The following is a 14,545-nucleotide window of genomic DNA, read 5'->3' as shown; positions in this document are numbered from 1 at the left end:
CTCTAAAACCCTTAAATTAATGCTTGTTGTGTGCTTTGTTGGTGTCTCGTTTCTTTGCTAATTTAGAAAAAATATATTGCGGAGCTCAACAAGCCGTACCGACCACTTGTGTGTGTGTGTCAAGTGTCATGTGACACCGATCTAAATTTACTCCGTGCCGTAAACACATCAAATGTTAGGCAAGAAGATTTTAACATTTTGTCCTTTACTCAATGGTGAGTGCAAAATGATAGCATAACTCGATTCCTCAATTCAACTTTGGACCTATAATTTGGATTGCCGGGTTACCTGGAGTAGAATGCTTGACGAAGGTTGAACAAGGATTTTAACCAATTTTTTCCCCTTCAGTACAATCCAACAAGTTGGCACATCATCTAGGTTGATTTTACTAAATGCAATTCATAAGAGGTAAGAGCTGTTCTGTGTTTTCCTTTTTATTGAACTATTTACGCAAAGATACTAAGGGGCCATCTACATTTTATCCACATAAACATCACGGACTTTTCACAACCCCCTTTTCTGTATGAGCCATCCAATTCCTTTAATCTTACCTTGTATATTATTCCCAGCCCTGCTCTCCTTTATTTTCTTCACTACCCTCACCTTCTCTGTTACTTTTGACAGTTACAGCCCTATTTCCACCCCTGCCTGCAGTTATTGCAATAATGGGTCCCATTCTCATCTGAACTGTTGACTCGTGATGCTCAGAGCTCTTGTTGCAAATTCCGTATACGAGGACTATGTGTATTTTTCCATTGTGTACTCATGGCCTTGTAATTCACATTCAAATATACTGGTATTGACTAATGTATTTGTCCTGCTTTCGATTTATGTACAAGCTCCACTATGAGCCTTAAATTAATGTTAAAATTTTTGAAATATATATAAATGTTGATGGCCCCTAATGTTTCTGAGAATGCCTTGTTTACTCCTGTCCCAGCAAGCTTTTAATGCTGTTTTACTAACAAAGATGTACTTGCTAACCACATGGTTTTCAATGAGAAATTTGTCCTTTTGAGGTGCAGGGAGGGTGCACGATGAACTTTTTTTTTTTTTGCGGCATGATGAAACGCTCTACTAAAACTTTGTCTTTGATTTGTTATTTTAATTTATGACTTTCGTGTATCCTGTTCATTTGCTTTGGATTTGAGAAGAGCACACCTGTTTTTATAGTCCAAAACGTTTCAATTTGTCAAGCCGATATCTTGTTCCTGGGCATTCAGCCGTATAGTCTGATAAATGCAGGGAGGGTCGTTAAACCAGCTGTTTTGTTTTCTTGCATTTGTTTTGTACATTATAATCATATGAATTCCCTTGCAAGGAACTTCGACATAGGTGGAGGCCATGAGGTCCGTCAAAGCCTGTGCTATTATCACCAACTTGTGGTTGTTTGTTCGTGCTCTATCCTTTTTAAAATGCCGAGCATCAAGCAAGGAAGCAGCACGTACCATTTTCTTTTTAAAAAAAATCTTTGGTTTGACTCATCCGGGATTCGAACCACCAACCTCTCAGACTCATAGCAGCCTCTCGAACCATGAGGCTGGTCAATTGAAACTGGAAAGTGTAGGTCATGTTATTGCTGGTATTCTGGCTTGTTTTCAAATTCTCGATGGCTGAGCATTCCTCTGCCGTGTCAGATGGATCTTGTAATAAGCTAATTGGAGAGCTAATATTGGCATAGCCTGCATGCTTACCAGTTCTCGAGCTTGAATAACTTGAAGGATGTAGTCTATGATAAAGCTCACTGCACTCTTTTCAAAACTTTTAATACGGATACAGACTGATAAGGCACCAAATTCAGCACGTATCGGACATTGCATGAATGCAGTTTCTGCTGCTTCATTTATTTGGAGTACTTGTTGCTATATATTGGTTTCCAGCTATTTATGGCATGTTTTAATACCTTTTGGTATAAAACCTTCCTACTTGTGAATATTGTTCTCAGGTTAGAAGCATTTATTCTTGTAAAATATAGAGGTGATCATTAACTTTAACTGAAAAAATCCTCTCTACGACAGTTCCTTAAACTCCTGACGAATCTATAACGAAACAAATGTTTAAAGTTCATTTTCAACATGTTTCATTGAAATTGGATTATGTGAGAAAAAATATGTGGGTGGAGTATATTATTTTAAGGGCTGCAGACTGTACGTCATGCATGCTTCGAGGGTTCGCTACACGGTCTTTGTGAAATTTCTCTCTTGTGCAAAACTTTTGATTGCCCCTTCGTGGCAATATACAAGGAGGCGATGGGGACGAGGAATGATGGATGCGTGGGGTGCTTGCCTAAATGGATGGTTTAAAAAGTATTTCTGCAATGTTTCGCACGCTTTTTGAACGGTATTTCTAACCTTTGAATGTTTTTCCCGTGACCACAAAAGTATAATCTTCTGCTTAATTTACTCGTATGACATCCTGTTTGGTTAGGTGTTCTAAAAGCATGTCGTAAACCCTGCTCGCATTAAGTCAATCATTTGAAAAAAAAATCCTAGTACATCATTCTGTTTTGGCAAATCGCAAGCAGCTTACTCAACGGTTCTAAAATGCTGAAGAGGTAACTTGGTCGTACTCGCTACGCAATTTGTCCAACCACGTAACTTATTGTCCATCGATAAATACAAGTGGTCTTTAACTAATGACCACTGCCCATCGGAAACCCTGCAAATATAGCATCATTGTTGTGCAAGTACAAGCATCAGACAGCCAAACAGTCCGTTCATTACATCATGATGAAACAATAATTGACAAACTATTTCAACTCCCACCTCTGATCGACCAATCGTAGTTATTATTTAGCATCTAATCAGAAACAAACTCTTTTTTTTTTTAGGGGGCCTTAGCAAATGCACTCATCAAACTTGATGCCGGAATAGCTTTTCAATCCAATGGATAGATCAGTAACCGCCAAATAAATAAACCAAAAGTTTTTGGGGCAACACCGATCACCACCACCATGTTGCAAGAAGTTTAATCAGCTCAATATAAGCAGCTTCACCTGGCTTATTTTGCTTTGTTTCTTTTCACCAATAGCACTCGACTCCGGGGTGGCCTGGAAGCCTGTTAATGGAATGCCAACAAATAGCACATACTTGACCGATATGCATCACGATCATCACTTGATGTACGAATACCAGATCTTCTAAGCTTACTGCAATTCCCATTCAAATGCTGTCAAACAAGATCCACTATCAAGCTTCTCATTGTCTGTGAACTGCAATGTGCTGCTCTTGTATTTATCAGTGGAGCACAAACCCAGCAAGAACATCCATATGCACCATCTTCGAATTGCCAATAGGCAGTGATACACTCGTGTTAACATGCTTCATCATGACAAAATTGTGGTATCAAATTGACATTCCTGCTTCAAGTCTTCACCCAGTCTCAAACAAATGGACGTGCTTCCATTACATGTAGTGCAATGTTTGAGTCTTCTCTCGTTTTTTCTTTTTTTAGACATTGCTTTCAATTGCTAAGAGCTCTGGTGCTGGGAGTGTGGGAGGGGGTCGGTGTTTGCTTGTCGTAGATGCGGCTTTGTGATAATGTGAAAATGAGTTTTGAATTTGCATTGCTTGGAAAATAATGCATTGTTTAATGATGTTTCTGATTCCCCAGAACATCTTGCGTATTTGTTTGCTGATGATTCCCCCTCTGCCAAATAATTTGTCATCCTTCTGCCAGGAAGGCAGCAGTCTCTTACCTCTCTGCAGACCTTGATAGAATCAGGAGCTGCTCAAATGCTTGGAATGTCTTTCAACCCTGACAAATTGCACACACTCCTCCTGTCTGTCTCTCTGAAAGGACCATCTGGCAAACCCTCCCATATACTTCCGAAACAAACCACTTGATGAAGTTGTTACTCTAACTTTTGGGCCTCACTATCAGGCATGATCTCTCTTGTACAGACCATACATTGCCTAAAGAAAGTCTACACCCCCATTCAAATTTTTCCCCTCATTGTTGCCTTTTAGCCAGGAATTAAATTGCATTAAATCAGATTTTTTTTTTCCACCTTTATTTACACATCGTAACCCACAACTTCGAAGTGAAAAAACAAATTCTGCAAGTTTCAGAAAATTAATTTAAAATACAAACCTTGAATATCTTGGTTGGTTAAGTATCCATCCCCCTTATAAAAGCAATTGTAAGTTAGTTCAGGTGTAAACAATCACATACCAAGTTCATTGGCCTCCACCTCTATTAAATTGTGGTGATTCTGATTATTGCAGAATAAAATCAGATGTTCTTGTAGGTTTCATCTGCTGGGTAGTGCATTTCACAGCAAAGACTCGACCATGAGTACCAAGGAGTTTTCAAAAGACCTCCAGGATAAAGTTGTGGAAAGGCACAGATTAGGGAGGAGGAGGAGATTGGGACCATGCTCTTTGCAGAGCATTGGTGCTGCTTAAGCAGTCTCCTTGGCTATTGGGCACAATCCTGGAGGGGTCGCCACTCCGACACAGTATACCAGCTTGCTGGCATTCATTTTGATGACCTCGGAAGGATGACGGGCCGAGTCAACCCCACCTGGTATTAATTCAACAGCTGAGTGGGATTTGAACTCAGGACCCTTAGATCCAAAGCCCACCACCCTAACCATTAAGCCAACACCAGGCATACTTCCTATGGGCACTGTATTTTCAAGATGGCCTCCAAAGCCAGCCACCGATTGGGCATCCTTCGTTGTGCAACATCTTTCCTTGGTCAGTCTGAACTTTTGACAACCAACAGGCCTTCACTTGCATCTTTATGGAGTACTGCTCTCCCCTTTGGCCTTGCGCCCCTACCTCACTCCTTGCTCATCTTAATGCCGTGAAAACGTAACACCAAATCCTTAAAGATCGTCGGAATCTCCAACATTTAAGCTGAGTCCATGGGCCTATCACTTTCCCAATTCCTCCCCACACCCATTGTTTGTCCCAGTCTCCCTCTATCTTGTCTGTCAGCTCTGCGATTGGTGCCCCCCCCCTTTCTCCTCTGTTCCTGTTGTCCTGTTATATCCTGATCAGTTCAGTGTACTAACTCTTCCACAAACCTTCACTCTCTATTCAAAAAAAAGACTACTTGATCTGCCTCCAAATCACATCAGAAAATGACTAGACCACTTCAGGATGATCTAAACCAGACAGCTCATTGGGCTGCAAGATGGGGGTCTGACCTTCAACACAAGTAAATGCTTCATCATGCACATGACTGCAAGCAACAAGCAACCTCCGCAATACAACTACCCCATATTTGGTATTGATCTCCAGGAGGTGACGTCTACCAAGTACCTTGGAATTCAGCTGTCACACAACCTGAAATGGAAAAATCACATAAACTGTTGTTACTCAAGCCAACAGAATGCTGGGTCTTTTGAAATGTAATTTACGATTCCATCCATCCATTGGGACCATACTCTGTGCAGAGCATTGGTGCTGCCTCAGCAGTCTCCTGGGCTATTGGGTACAATCCTGGATGGGTTGCCACTCCGACACAGGATACCAGCATGCTGGCACTCATTTTGCCAACCTCGGAAGGATGACAGGCAGAGTCAACCCCACCTGGTATTAATTCAACAGCTGAGTGGGATTTGAACTCAGAATCCTCAGATTCCAAGCCAACACCAGGCATAACACCAGACATTTACTATTCACCAGCCAAGAAGTGTGGGGAAAATGATACTTATCATTAGTTAGTACGCCCTCACTTGGAAATGCTCTTCTTTCTTTTTATTTTATTTTGAAATACAGTATACACACTCTACGCTCGTGGAAGAGCTATGACACAGAACAAAATCTGGATACAACACAACAAAGGGAATAGCTGGAGAAAGGGGAAACACCAACAGCAGGGTGGACGGAGAAAGTAGACGGAGATGGACAAGCAAGGGATGCAGGTAATGACGAGGGGAAAGGTAAACGCAAAGGGTGGACAATATGGATATATAAACAAAATTTTGGGAGCGGTGGGGGGTGGTTTAATGGGTGTAGAAAAGATCTTGATTTTGGATGGGGGAAGACTTGAGATGGTGGTGAACAGCTGACTTGAAGACTGGGAGAGAAGAGTGAGATTGAAGATAGTGTGGAAGGCACTTCCTTCCACAGGCAGGGAAAAAGAGGAATATATCGGGGGGTGGTTGGCATTGATTCTGGATTTAGGCAGTTTCACAAGGAAGGGGTTTCTGGTGGACTGCATGCGTTCTGCAGATATCTAGAGGGGACAAACCATGGAGAGGGAAGAGGGTGCAAGTCCAGAAATGAGATGAAATAAGACAGAGAGACCACCAACCTGTTGGCGATGGTGATGTGATAGGCCCATAGACTTCATCACGAGGGAATCCAATGATGTTGAAGATGAACAAAAAAAGCTGAACACAGCGTCGAGCTGAACAAAATGTGAGGCAGGTGAGCCAGCTCGGAGGAGAGAGAGAGCAGTTCTCCATTTAGCTGCGGATGAAAGCCTTGTAGATGGATAGGAGCTCAGGTTTGCCAAGGAAGGACTTTGTATGACTGAGAATGCCCAGTCGGCATCTGACTTTGGAGGCCAATTTTGAAATGTGGCTTGCCCAAGATTGATCATGGCTGAGAGGAGAGAGAGACAGATAGATACATAGATAGATAGATATTGATTCCTTAGGATTGAAAGATATGTTCCAAGTGTTTGACGAGTTTGTGATTTTTGTCAAGGTCTGAGGAGAGGGAAGAGGCTGCTGCCTCTCTGTCTGAGAGATGAGGGATGTCAAGACAGAGAGTGGTGTCATCAGAAACGAGATGGAGGATTTTCCAGAGAATCAGTGAGATCTTTGATGAAGATTAGGAATAAGATGGTGTCTGGAACACTGCGTTGTGGTATTCCAGCCTTGACAGGGAGAGGAGATGAAAAGGTTCCGTTGAGAACCCCACATTGGCTCCGAGAGTGGAGGAAGTTAGTAATCCAAGTGTAGAGTTGGCCTTGTATTCCCTAGGCAGACAGTTTGGAAAGCAAGGCGGGATGCAAGACAGTATAAAAGCTTGAGATGTGTCCAGAGTGACAGCCCTGATCTCATGTCTGATATTGAGGGCCTCCATTCATTGTTGGGAGAGTATAAGCAGCAAGTCCAAGGTAGAGTGACCAGGTCTGAATCCGAATTAATGATCTAAGATGAGGCGATTGGAGAAAAGGAATGATTTTGTGAACTGTGATGATGGATTCCATAACCTTGCTGATGATTGGAAGTCAGCTCATTGGTCTGTAGTTCAGGGGTTCCAGTGTTGCACCTTTTTATGCGTCCGCTGAGGAAGTCGCCGGAGGCATTATGTTTTCGGGTCGTTGGTCCGTCCGTGCTAATTTTCTCTGTTTTCTCTGGATCCGCTTATCCGATTGACATGAACTTTTCACCATCAGTGCGATGACTCATGTAGAATGTCTTAATGATGATTATTATGTCATGGGTCATGTAGTTTTGCAGCCATGTTGGAAAAAAGGAAAAACTTTGGTCCTCTGTATCTCTGAAACTGCTGTATGGAAAAAATTGAAACTTAACACGTGTCAAGTACTCCCCATGGGAAATAATTTTTTTGTTTTTATATACACTGATGAGCCAAAACATTATGACCACCTGCCTAATATGCTGTTGGTCCTCCGTGTGCGCCAAAACAGCGCCGACCCACCGAGGCATGGCCTCAACAAGACCCCTGAAGGTGTCCTGTGGTATCTGGCACCAAAACATTAGCAGCAGATCCTTCAAGTCCTGTAAGTTGTGAGGTGGAGCCGCCGTGGATCGGACTTGTCCGTCCAGCACATCCCACAGATGCTCAATCGGATTGAGATCTGGAGAATTTGGAGGCCAGGGCAACACCGTGAACACTTCATCATGTTCCTCAAACCATTCCCGAACAATGTGTGCAGTGTGGCAGGACGCATTATCCTGCTGAAAGAGGCCACTGCCATCAGGGAATACCATTGCAATGAAGGGGTGTACTTGGTCTGCAACGATGTTTAGGTCAGTGACACATGTCAAATTGACGTCCACATGAATGGCCGGACCCAGGGTTTCCGGTCAGAACATTGCCCAGAGCATCACACTCCCTCCACCGGCTTGTTGTCTTCTCACAGTGCATCCTGGTGCCATCACTTCCCCAGGTAAACGGCGCACATGTACACGGCCATCCACGTGATCTAAAATAAAACGGGACTCATCGAACCAGGCGACCTTCTTCCACTGCTCCGAGGTCCAGTTCCGACGCTCACGTTCCCATTGTAGGCGCTTTCTATGGTGGACAGGGGTCATCATGGGCACTCTGATTGGTCTGCGGCTACGCAGCCCCATACGCCACAGGGTGCGATGCACTGTGGATTGTGAGACATTCCTCCCGTGACCACCATTAAAATTTTCTTTGACTTGTGCCACAGTAGACCTTCTGTCGGTTCGGACCAGATGGGATAGCCTTTGTTGCCCTCACGCATTGATGAGCCTTAGGTGCCCACCACCCTGTACCCGGTTTGTGGTTTGACCCTCCTCGGACCACTGTCTGTAAGTACTCACCACTGCTGACCGGGAGCACCCCACAAGCCTTGCCGTTTCAGAGATGCTCTGACCCAGTCGTCTGGCGATACAATTTGGCCCTTGTCAAAGTCGCTCAGGTCTTTACTCGTGAATCCAACACATCAACTTCAACAACTGACTGTTCACTTCCTGCCCAATATATCCCACCCCTTGACAGGTGCCATTGTAACAAGATAATCAATGTTATTCACTTCACCTGTCAGTGGTCATAATGTTTTGGCTCATCAGTGTATATCATAGGTTGCTTAGTTATGACATCATAATGGCATACGTCGAATGTTTTATCTGATCAGTATGAAAGTTTTTGAGGGTCATCTTGTGCTAAATTGTATTGGGGGGGGGGATTGATGACGTTATCGGTCAAGTGTTTTGGCAGCCATATTTTTTTCAACATAAAAGCCTTCAATAATAATGTGGGCAGAGGCACATCTGTCGACGTCGTGACGTCAGAGTTCCGTTCTATCTTGTAATGATGTCATGCTGTGATGCTGGCTGATGGTTTTTGCACCTCTTGCTCCGTTTGGGAACTGTATTTTGACAGTGATTACACAAACATATTGGAGCGCATCTAGCGGCGAGCTGCCAGTTTCAGTCTTTACAACTGCAACAAGCAAGACAGCATGATTGTGATGCTCTTGGCACCTTCAATGGGAGCCACTTGTGAACAGACAGGAAGCTTTTAGACTGTCTGTTCTTCATAAAGTTGTAAATGATTCATTTTGCGGCCTTGTCATGTCACTGCTTGCAGTATGCATGGGACGCGCAACTACTCAAAACTAACCTTTGAGCTCTTCGGAAGTTCTCAGTAAAACTTGCAGGTCTTAACACACCATCAAATATACCGTATCCATCAAGGAAGAGCAGCTTATTTACCTTCAGTCCTTAAAAGTTATTTTAAATTTATATTTCAGACTATTTTTGAATGTAAAAACCAAACATTTTTGTCGATTGTTCATCTGTTAGTCCCATTTATTTTAACTGAATAAACTGTGTTTTGAGGAGAATAAAATTCCATTGTTGCATTGAATTGGTGTGTGTCCAATACAAATCCTGTGTCTACTTATCCAAAGATGTTGTCTTCTTTGCAGCTCTTTGGAAAACCTTTTGAAGTCTGTTGTACAGATGTGCAGAACGTAAGTTAATTTTGATCTTCTCTGCAATGTTTGTATTGTCGTTCTGGCGTGAAGCTGAGCCGTCCATTGTCATTGGGATGTGGACCTTTATGTGTGATTTTTTTTTTTTTTTGAAATTCAAATTTGCCTCGTATTCACCATTTTTGAATATATGAGAGGAGCTTTTAATTTTTCTCGAGTTCCAGTTTGTATCTTTCAAGGATCCGTGATTTGTCGGGTGTTTTTGACTCTTTTTTTTTTTTCGCAACTCCTTTTGACATGGATGTTATTTCTGTGAAAGCTGCTCAAGAAAGCTATTCTTGCTTTCATACTCGAGTGATATGCCAACATAATTGTGAAAGAAAATCTTTTCACATCCTGATTGTCCTTGAATGCACAGACTCTTGTTTTGTATGCAAGGTTAGACACTCACGAAAGATTTGGGACACAACGTAACGACAAAACAACCGATTCGCATGATATCTATGAATATGCAGTACTGTATATAAAATGTCTATGTACTGTATGTTCGGACTATGTCTGTTTGTTTGTTTGTTTGTTTGTTTGTATGTCAATCTCCTTCAGGTTATAATTCGACACCAATTCTCATGAAACTTAACCACCTGTTGGAGCTCATCAAATGCAAGAAGCCTATTGTTTTGAAGTCAAGGGTTAAAGTCACAAAATTGTTATTTTTCATCCAAATGACTTGAAATTTGAACAGAATTTGAATATTGGGTCTCTGGATCGGTTCGCCCAGTTTCGGCAATCAAAATCTAGAAGATAATTGTTTTTGAGGTCAAAGGGTCAAAGATTAAGGTTGCATAAAATTGTCAATTTTTATCTTATTGACTTGGAATTTGAGCAGAATTTGCATATTCGGTCACTTGATTGGTTCACCAATCAAAACCTAGAAGTTTTTTTTTTTTTGAGGTCAAAAGGTGAAATAGTCAAATATTAAGGTTGTATAAAATCGTACATTTTCATCCAATTGATTTGAATTTTGAACAGTGTTTGCATAATGGGTCAATGAATTGGTTCACCAATCAAAAGATAGAAGCGTATTGTTTTTGAGGTGCAAAGGGCAAGGTCGCAGTGACTGATTTCACAAATACCGGTCTATGACTGCTTATTTGTTTATTTGTTTGTTTGACTTGTTTAACTTGTTTGCACTCCTTTAACCACTGGATGGAATGAGTTGAAAACTTGCGGTTGTGGGATGTGCGCAGGAAGCTTTTCGGTGATTAAAATATATTGCATCTCCGAAGTTGAAATGTTACGTGAACTGTAACTGCTGGACGGATTGAGTTGAAAACTGGTGGTTGTTCTCAGGGTGTTTGTCTTATGGGCTTAGAAAAACATCACCCCTAGGGTTCAGGGTGGGGGGAGGACCCCAGTTCTCTTAATGTAAATGTGTATTATTTTAGCGCCACCTGGTGGAAGCGGGTATTACAATCAATAATAAAATACACCTTAGATATTATAAAAGTGGGGGAATTAACCCATTTGCAATGACGAGTTGTGTGTGTGTGTGTGTGTGTGTGTGTGTGTGTGTGTGTGTGTGTGTGTGTGTGTGTGTGTGTGTGTGTGTGTGTGTGTGTGTGTGTGTGTGTGTGTGTGTGTGTGTGTGTGTGTGTGTGTGTGTGTGTGTGTGTGTGCGTGCGTGCGTGCGCGTCTGTACCTGCGCGAATACGCATGCAGATCACTTTCACTCCAGCACAGTACATGAAAGAGGTCACTTACACAAATACCTCAATGAAGATATGCATTGTTCAATGCTATCCTTTAATTCTCAAATGCTGTCGCTGCAGCATTGGTTTCCTAAAATATTTAAAAACACTGAGATAGACACACATAACGATGGAAATAGTTTTACTTTCAGGGCTTACAAGGCCGTGTTACATCATAATTTAAATAGCCCCAAGGCACTATTAGTGAAATGAAAGACACTCTTGGAGAATTATGAATTATTCCCAATCAGGGTTGTTTATGCAAGCATGAAATGGTATCCGGAAATAGTTTTGCAATTCCTCGACTTAATTGTGCATGCGTCTTGAAATGTTTTAGTGTGTCAAGGAAGGTCTGTCTGAAAGCGAATGTAATTGATAACAGGTTTACATTTGGTCGGCACTCATTGTAAGCGACTCATTTGCATGGCATGAGCTATGTATTAACTCTCTCACACTAGGTACTTTAGCCTGGATTCGACAGCCGAGATGTTGGAGGAATGGCGTCCTCTTCTGTGTCCATTTGATATGACCATGCAGAAAGCAATCACCTATTTTGAGATGTTTCTTCCAACCTCCCTTGAACCAGAGCATCATGACAAGGGATTCAAGTAAGAATGTAACGTGCTCATGAACACGACGTTTGGAATATGAGGGAGAAGGAGAAGTGAAAGCATCGCAATAGTGGGGGGTAGAGTGTGTGTAGTCCATCGGTGACGTTAGGTATGGAAGCATGCGCCGCAGCAGCGCGTCGGTATCGTCTATCGGGGAACATCAAGAATGTAATGTGGGTGGTGAGGAGATGGCTTTCGTGATTGTCTTGAAAGGAGCCAAGTGATGGAATGTGGAGGAATAATGGCTGGTACTGTGGTAGCCTAGGTGTGAGGACACTGGACTGGTATCTCGGAGGGAATGATTTATAAATCCGGGTGAAGTCGGCACTATTAACGATTTGGATTCTGGAAACAAAGCTAGTTCCAGTCTAATTGTCAATAAAACCTAGCTGGCTCACCTTGTATAATCTGCCTTCCCTGCCTGGTTTGCACATGATGCCAGTCCCATAAATTATGGTGAACACATAATGCCTTTTGGGAAACTTGGAATCGGCACTATATGTTACTTATGGAAATACAGCGCTTCCAACAGTCCTTCAAACTGAATTTTAAAAAGTGGATGTTAATTTAAACTCTCGTGCATTCATCTTGTTGAAGGTATATCCACCAATATATCGTGTGGTTCAGTGAAATCCAAATAATTTTTGTCCAAAAGGTGTTTGATGTTTTCCAAGTTGATTGAGTTTGATAATTGTAAACATACAAGGTGCAGTGCCTTCAGAAAGTATTCACACCCCTCGACGTTTGTCGCATTTTGTTGTGTTCCAACCTGAATTTAAAATGGATTCAATTTAATTATTTATTTATTTTGTCAATACTTTGTAGAAACACCTTTGGCAGTGATTGCAGCTTCGCATCTTCTTGGGTACGTATGTATCAGCTTTGCACGTCTGGATTTTGGGATTTTCTCCCATTCTTCCTTGCAGATCTGCTCAAGCTCTGTCGATTTGGATGGGGAGCGTCGGTGAACCGCAATCTTCAAGTCTTTCCACAGATTCTCAATGCGATTCAAGCCTGGGCTTTGGCTGGGCGACTCAAGGACTTTCACATTCTTGTTCTGAAGCTGTTCCAGTGTTGTTTTGTCTGGGTGCTTGCGTTCATTGGCCTGTTGGAACATCAATCTTTGCCACGGTCTTAGGTATTTCGCACTCTGAAGCAGGTTCTCTTCACGGATTTGCCTGTATTTGGCTTCATTCATTGTTCCCTCTATCCTTACAAGCCTCCCAGTCCCTGCTGCTGAAAAGCATCCCCATAGCAAGATGCTGCCACAACCATGCTTCACGGTAGGGATGATGTTACATGGGTGATGAGCTGTGCTCGGTTTCCGCCAGGCATAGCGCTTTGGATTCAGGCCAAAGAGTTCAATTTTTGTCTTATCAGACCACGGAATATTTTGCCTCTTTTGCCTAACGGGCCTTCCATCAGGCCACTCACCCACAATGCCGAGATTTGTGAAGTGCTGCAGAGAATGTTCTCCTTCCGGCAGGTTCTCCCAACTCAGCGAAGGAACTCTGTAGTTTTGGCAGAGTGGTCATTGGGTTCTTGTCCACTTCCCTGACCAAGGTCCTTCCTGTCTGGTTGCTCAGTTTGGTTGGTCAGCCAGCTCTAGGAAGAGTCTGAGTAGTTCCATATTCTTTCCCTTTCCTAATGATGGAGCTCACTGTGCTCTTGGGAACTTCCAACACTCTAGAAATTGTTTTGTACCCTGCCCCAGATCTATGCCTCCTCACAATTGTATCTCCGACAGAGTTCTACGGACAGTTCCTTGGACTTCATGGTGGAGTTTCTGCTCTGAAATGCACCGTCAACTGTGGGACCTTTTATATATATATATATATATATATATATATATATATATATATATATATATATATATATATATATATATATATATATATATATATATATGTGTGTTTCTTTCTAAATCATGTCCAATCAATTGAATTGGCCACAGGTGAAATCCAATCGAGTTGTCGAGATGTCTCAAGGATGATCAAAGGAAATTGGATGCACCTGAGCTCAATTTTTGAGTCTCATAGCAAATGGGTTGAATACTTATTGATGCAAGACATTTCAGCTTTTCATTTTTAATTAATTTGTAAAAAATTCTCAACAAAGTATTTCACTTTGTCATTATCTATATATTACTAAAACTCTCATCTTGTATGTATGTTCCCGAAATACAGCCAAAACGGTACACGATAGCGCAAACATTTTTGGGCCACCTTACTCGCCATTCTCCTGCGGTGTGCCGTATCAAGTTTCGTTCAAATCGGGCAACAAAAAAAATATTTAAAAAATCAATTCCCGAATTTAGTCAAGTACTCTTCGGGAGTATTCGATCAATGCAAACAACCTCAGCGGTATTGTTCGCTGTAGCTATCTTTTTCTCTTTTTTTTGAAATGATTTTTTCATCAACCGCTGTCACAGCGGGAACCCAACGGGTTCACGGGTCGTCGAGTAACTCTTATAGCTCTGGTTTTTAGCTCTTATACGAGCCTTGACATTGTATTAAAAATAAGGGTATTTTGAGTAAATTGGTGACAAACAGCTGCAACACAACAAAA

General features: G+C 42.0%; 1 protein-coding gene across 3 annotated transcripts in view; it reads left to right on the top strand.

The window, feature by feature from the left end:
• The window catches only part of PSME4 (proteasome activator subunit 4), a 161,734-nt gene that overhangs the window by 22,137 nt on the left and 125,052 nt on the right, over positions 1 to 14,545 (top strand). For 2 of the 3 annotated variants that reach the window (XR_015060010.1, XM_085888095.1), the window contains exons 4-6: positions 349 to 408; positions 9,613 to 9,657; positions 11,825 to 11,974. Coding sequence is in view for 2 of the 3 variants with exons in the window: in XM_085888095.1 (XP_085744221.1) it covers positions 349 to 408; positions 9,613 to 9,657; positions 11,825 to 11,974 (255 nt within the window). In the remaining variant the exon portion in view is untranslated. The remainder of the gene's footprint in view (positions 1 to 348; positions 409 to 9,612; positions 9,658 to 11,824; positions 11,975 to 14,545) is intronic. The other variant, XM_085888096.1, reaches the window with a different exon arrangement.

This window comes from Eptatretus burgeri, chromosome 7 (assembly GCF_056783735.1).
Source record: "Eptatretus burgeri isolate ZD-2024b chromosome 7, Ebu_testis_v1, whole genome shotgun sequence".
Taxonomy (NCBI): domain Eukaryota; kingdom Metazoa; phylum Chordata; class Myxini; order Myxiniformes; family Myxinidae; genus Eptatretus; species Eptatretus burgeri.
This window is presented reverse-complemented; position numbering and strand designations above follow the sequence as displayed.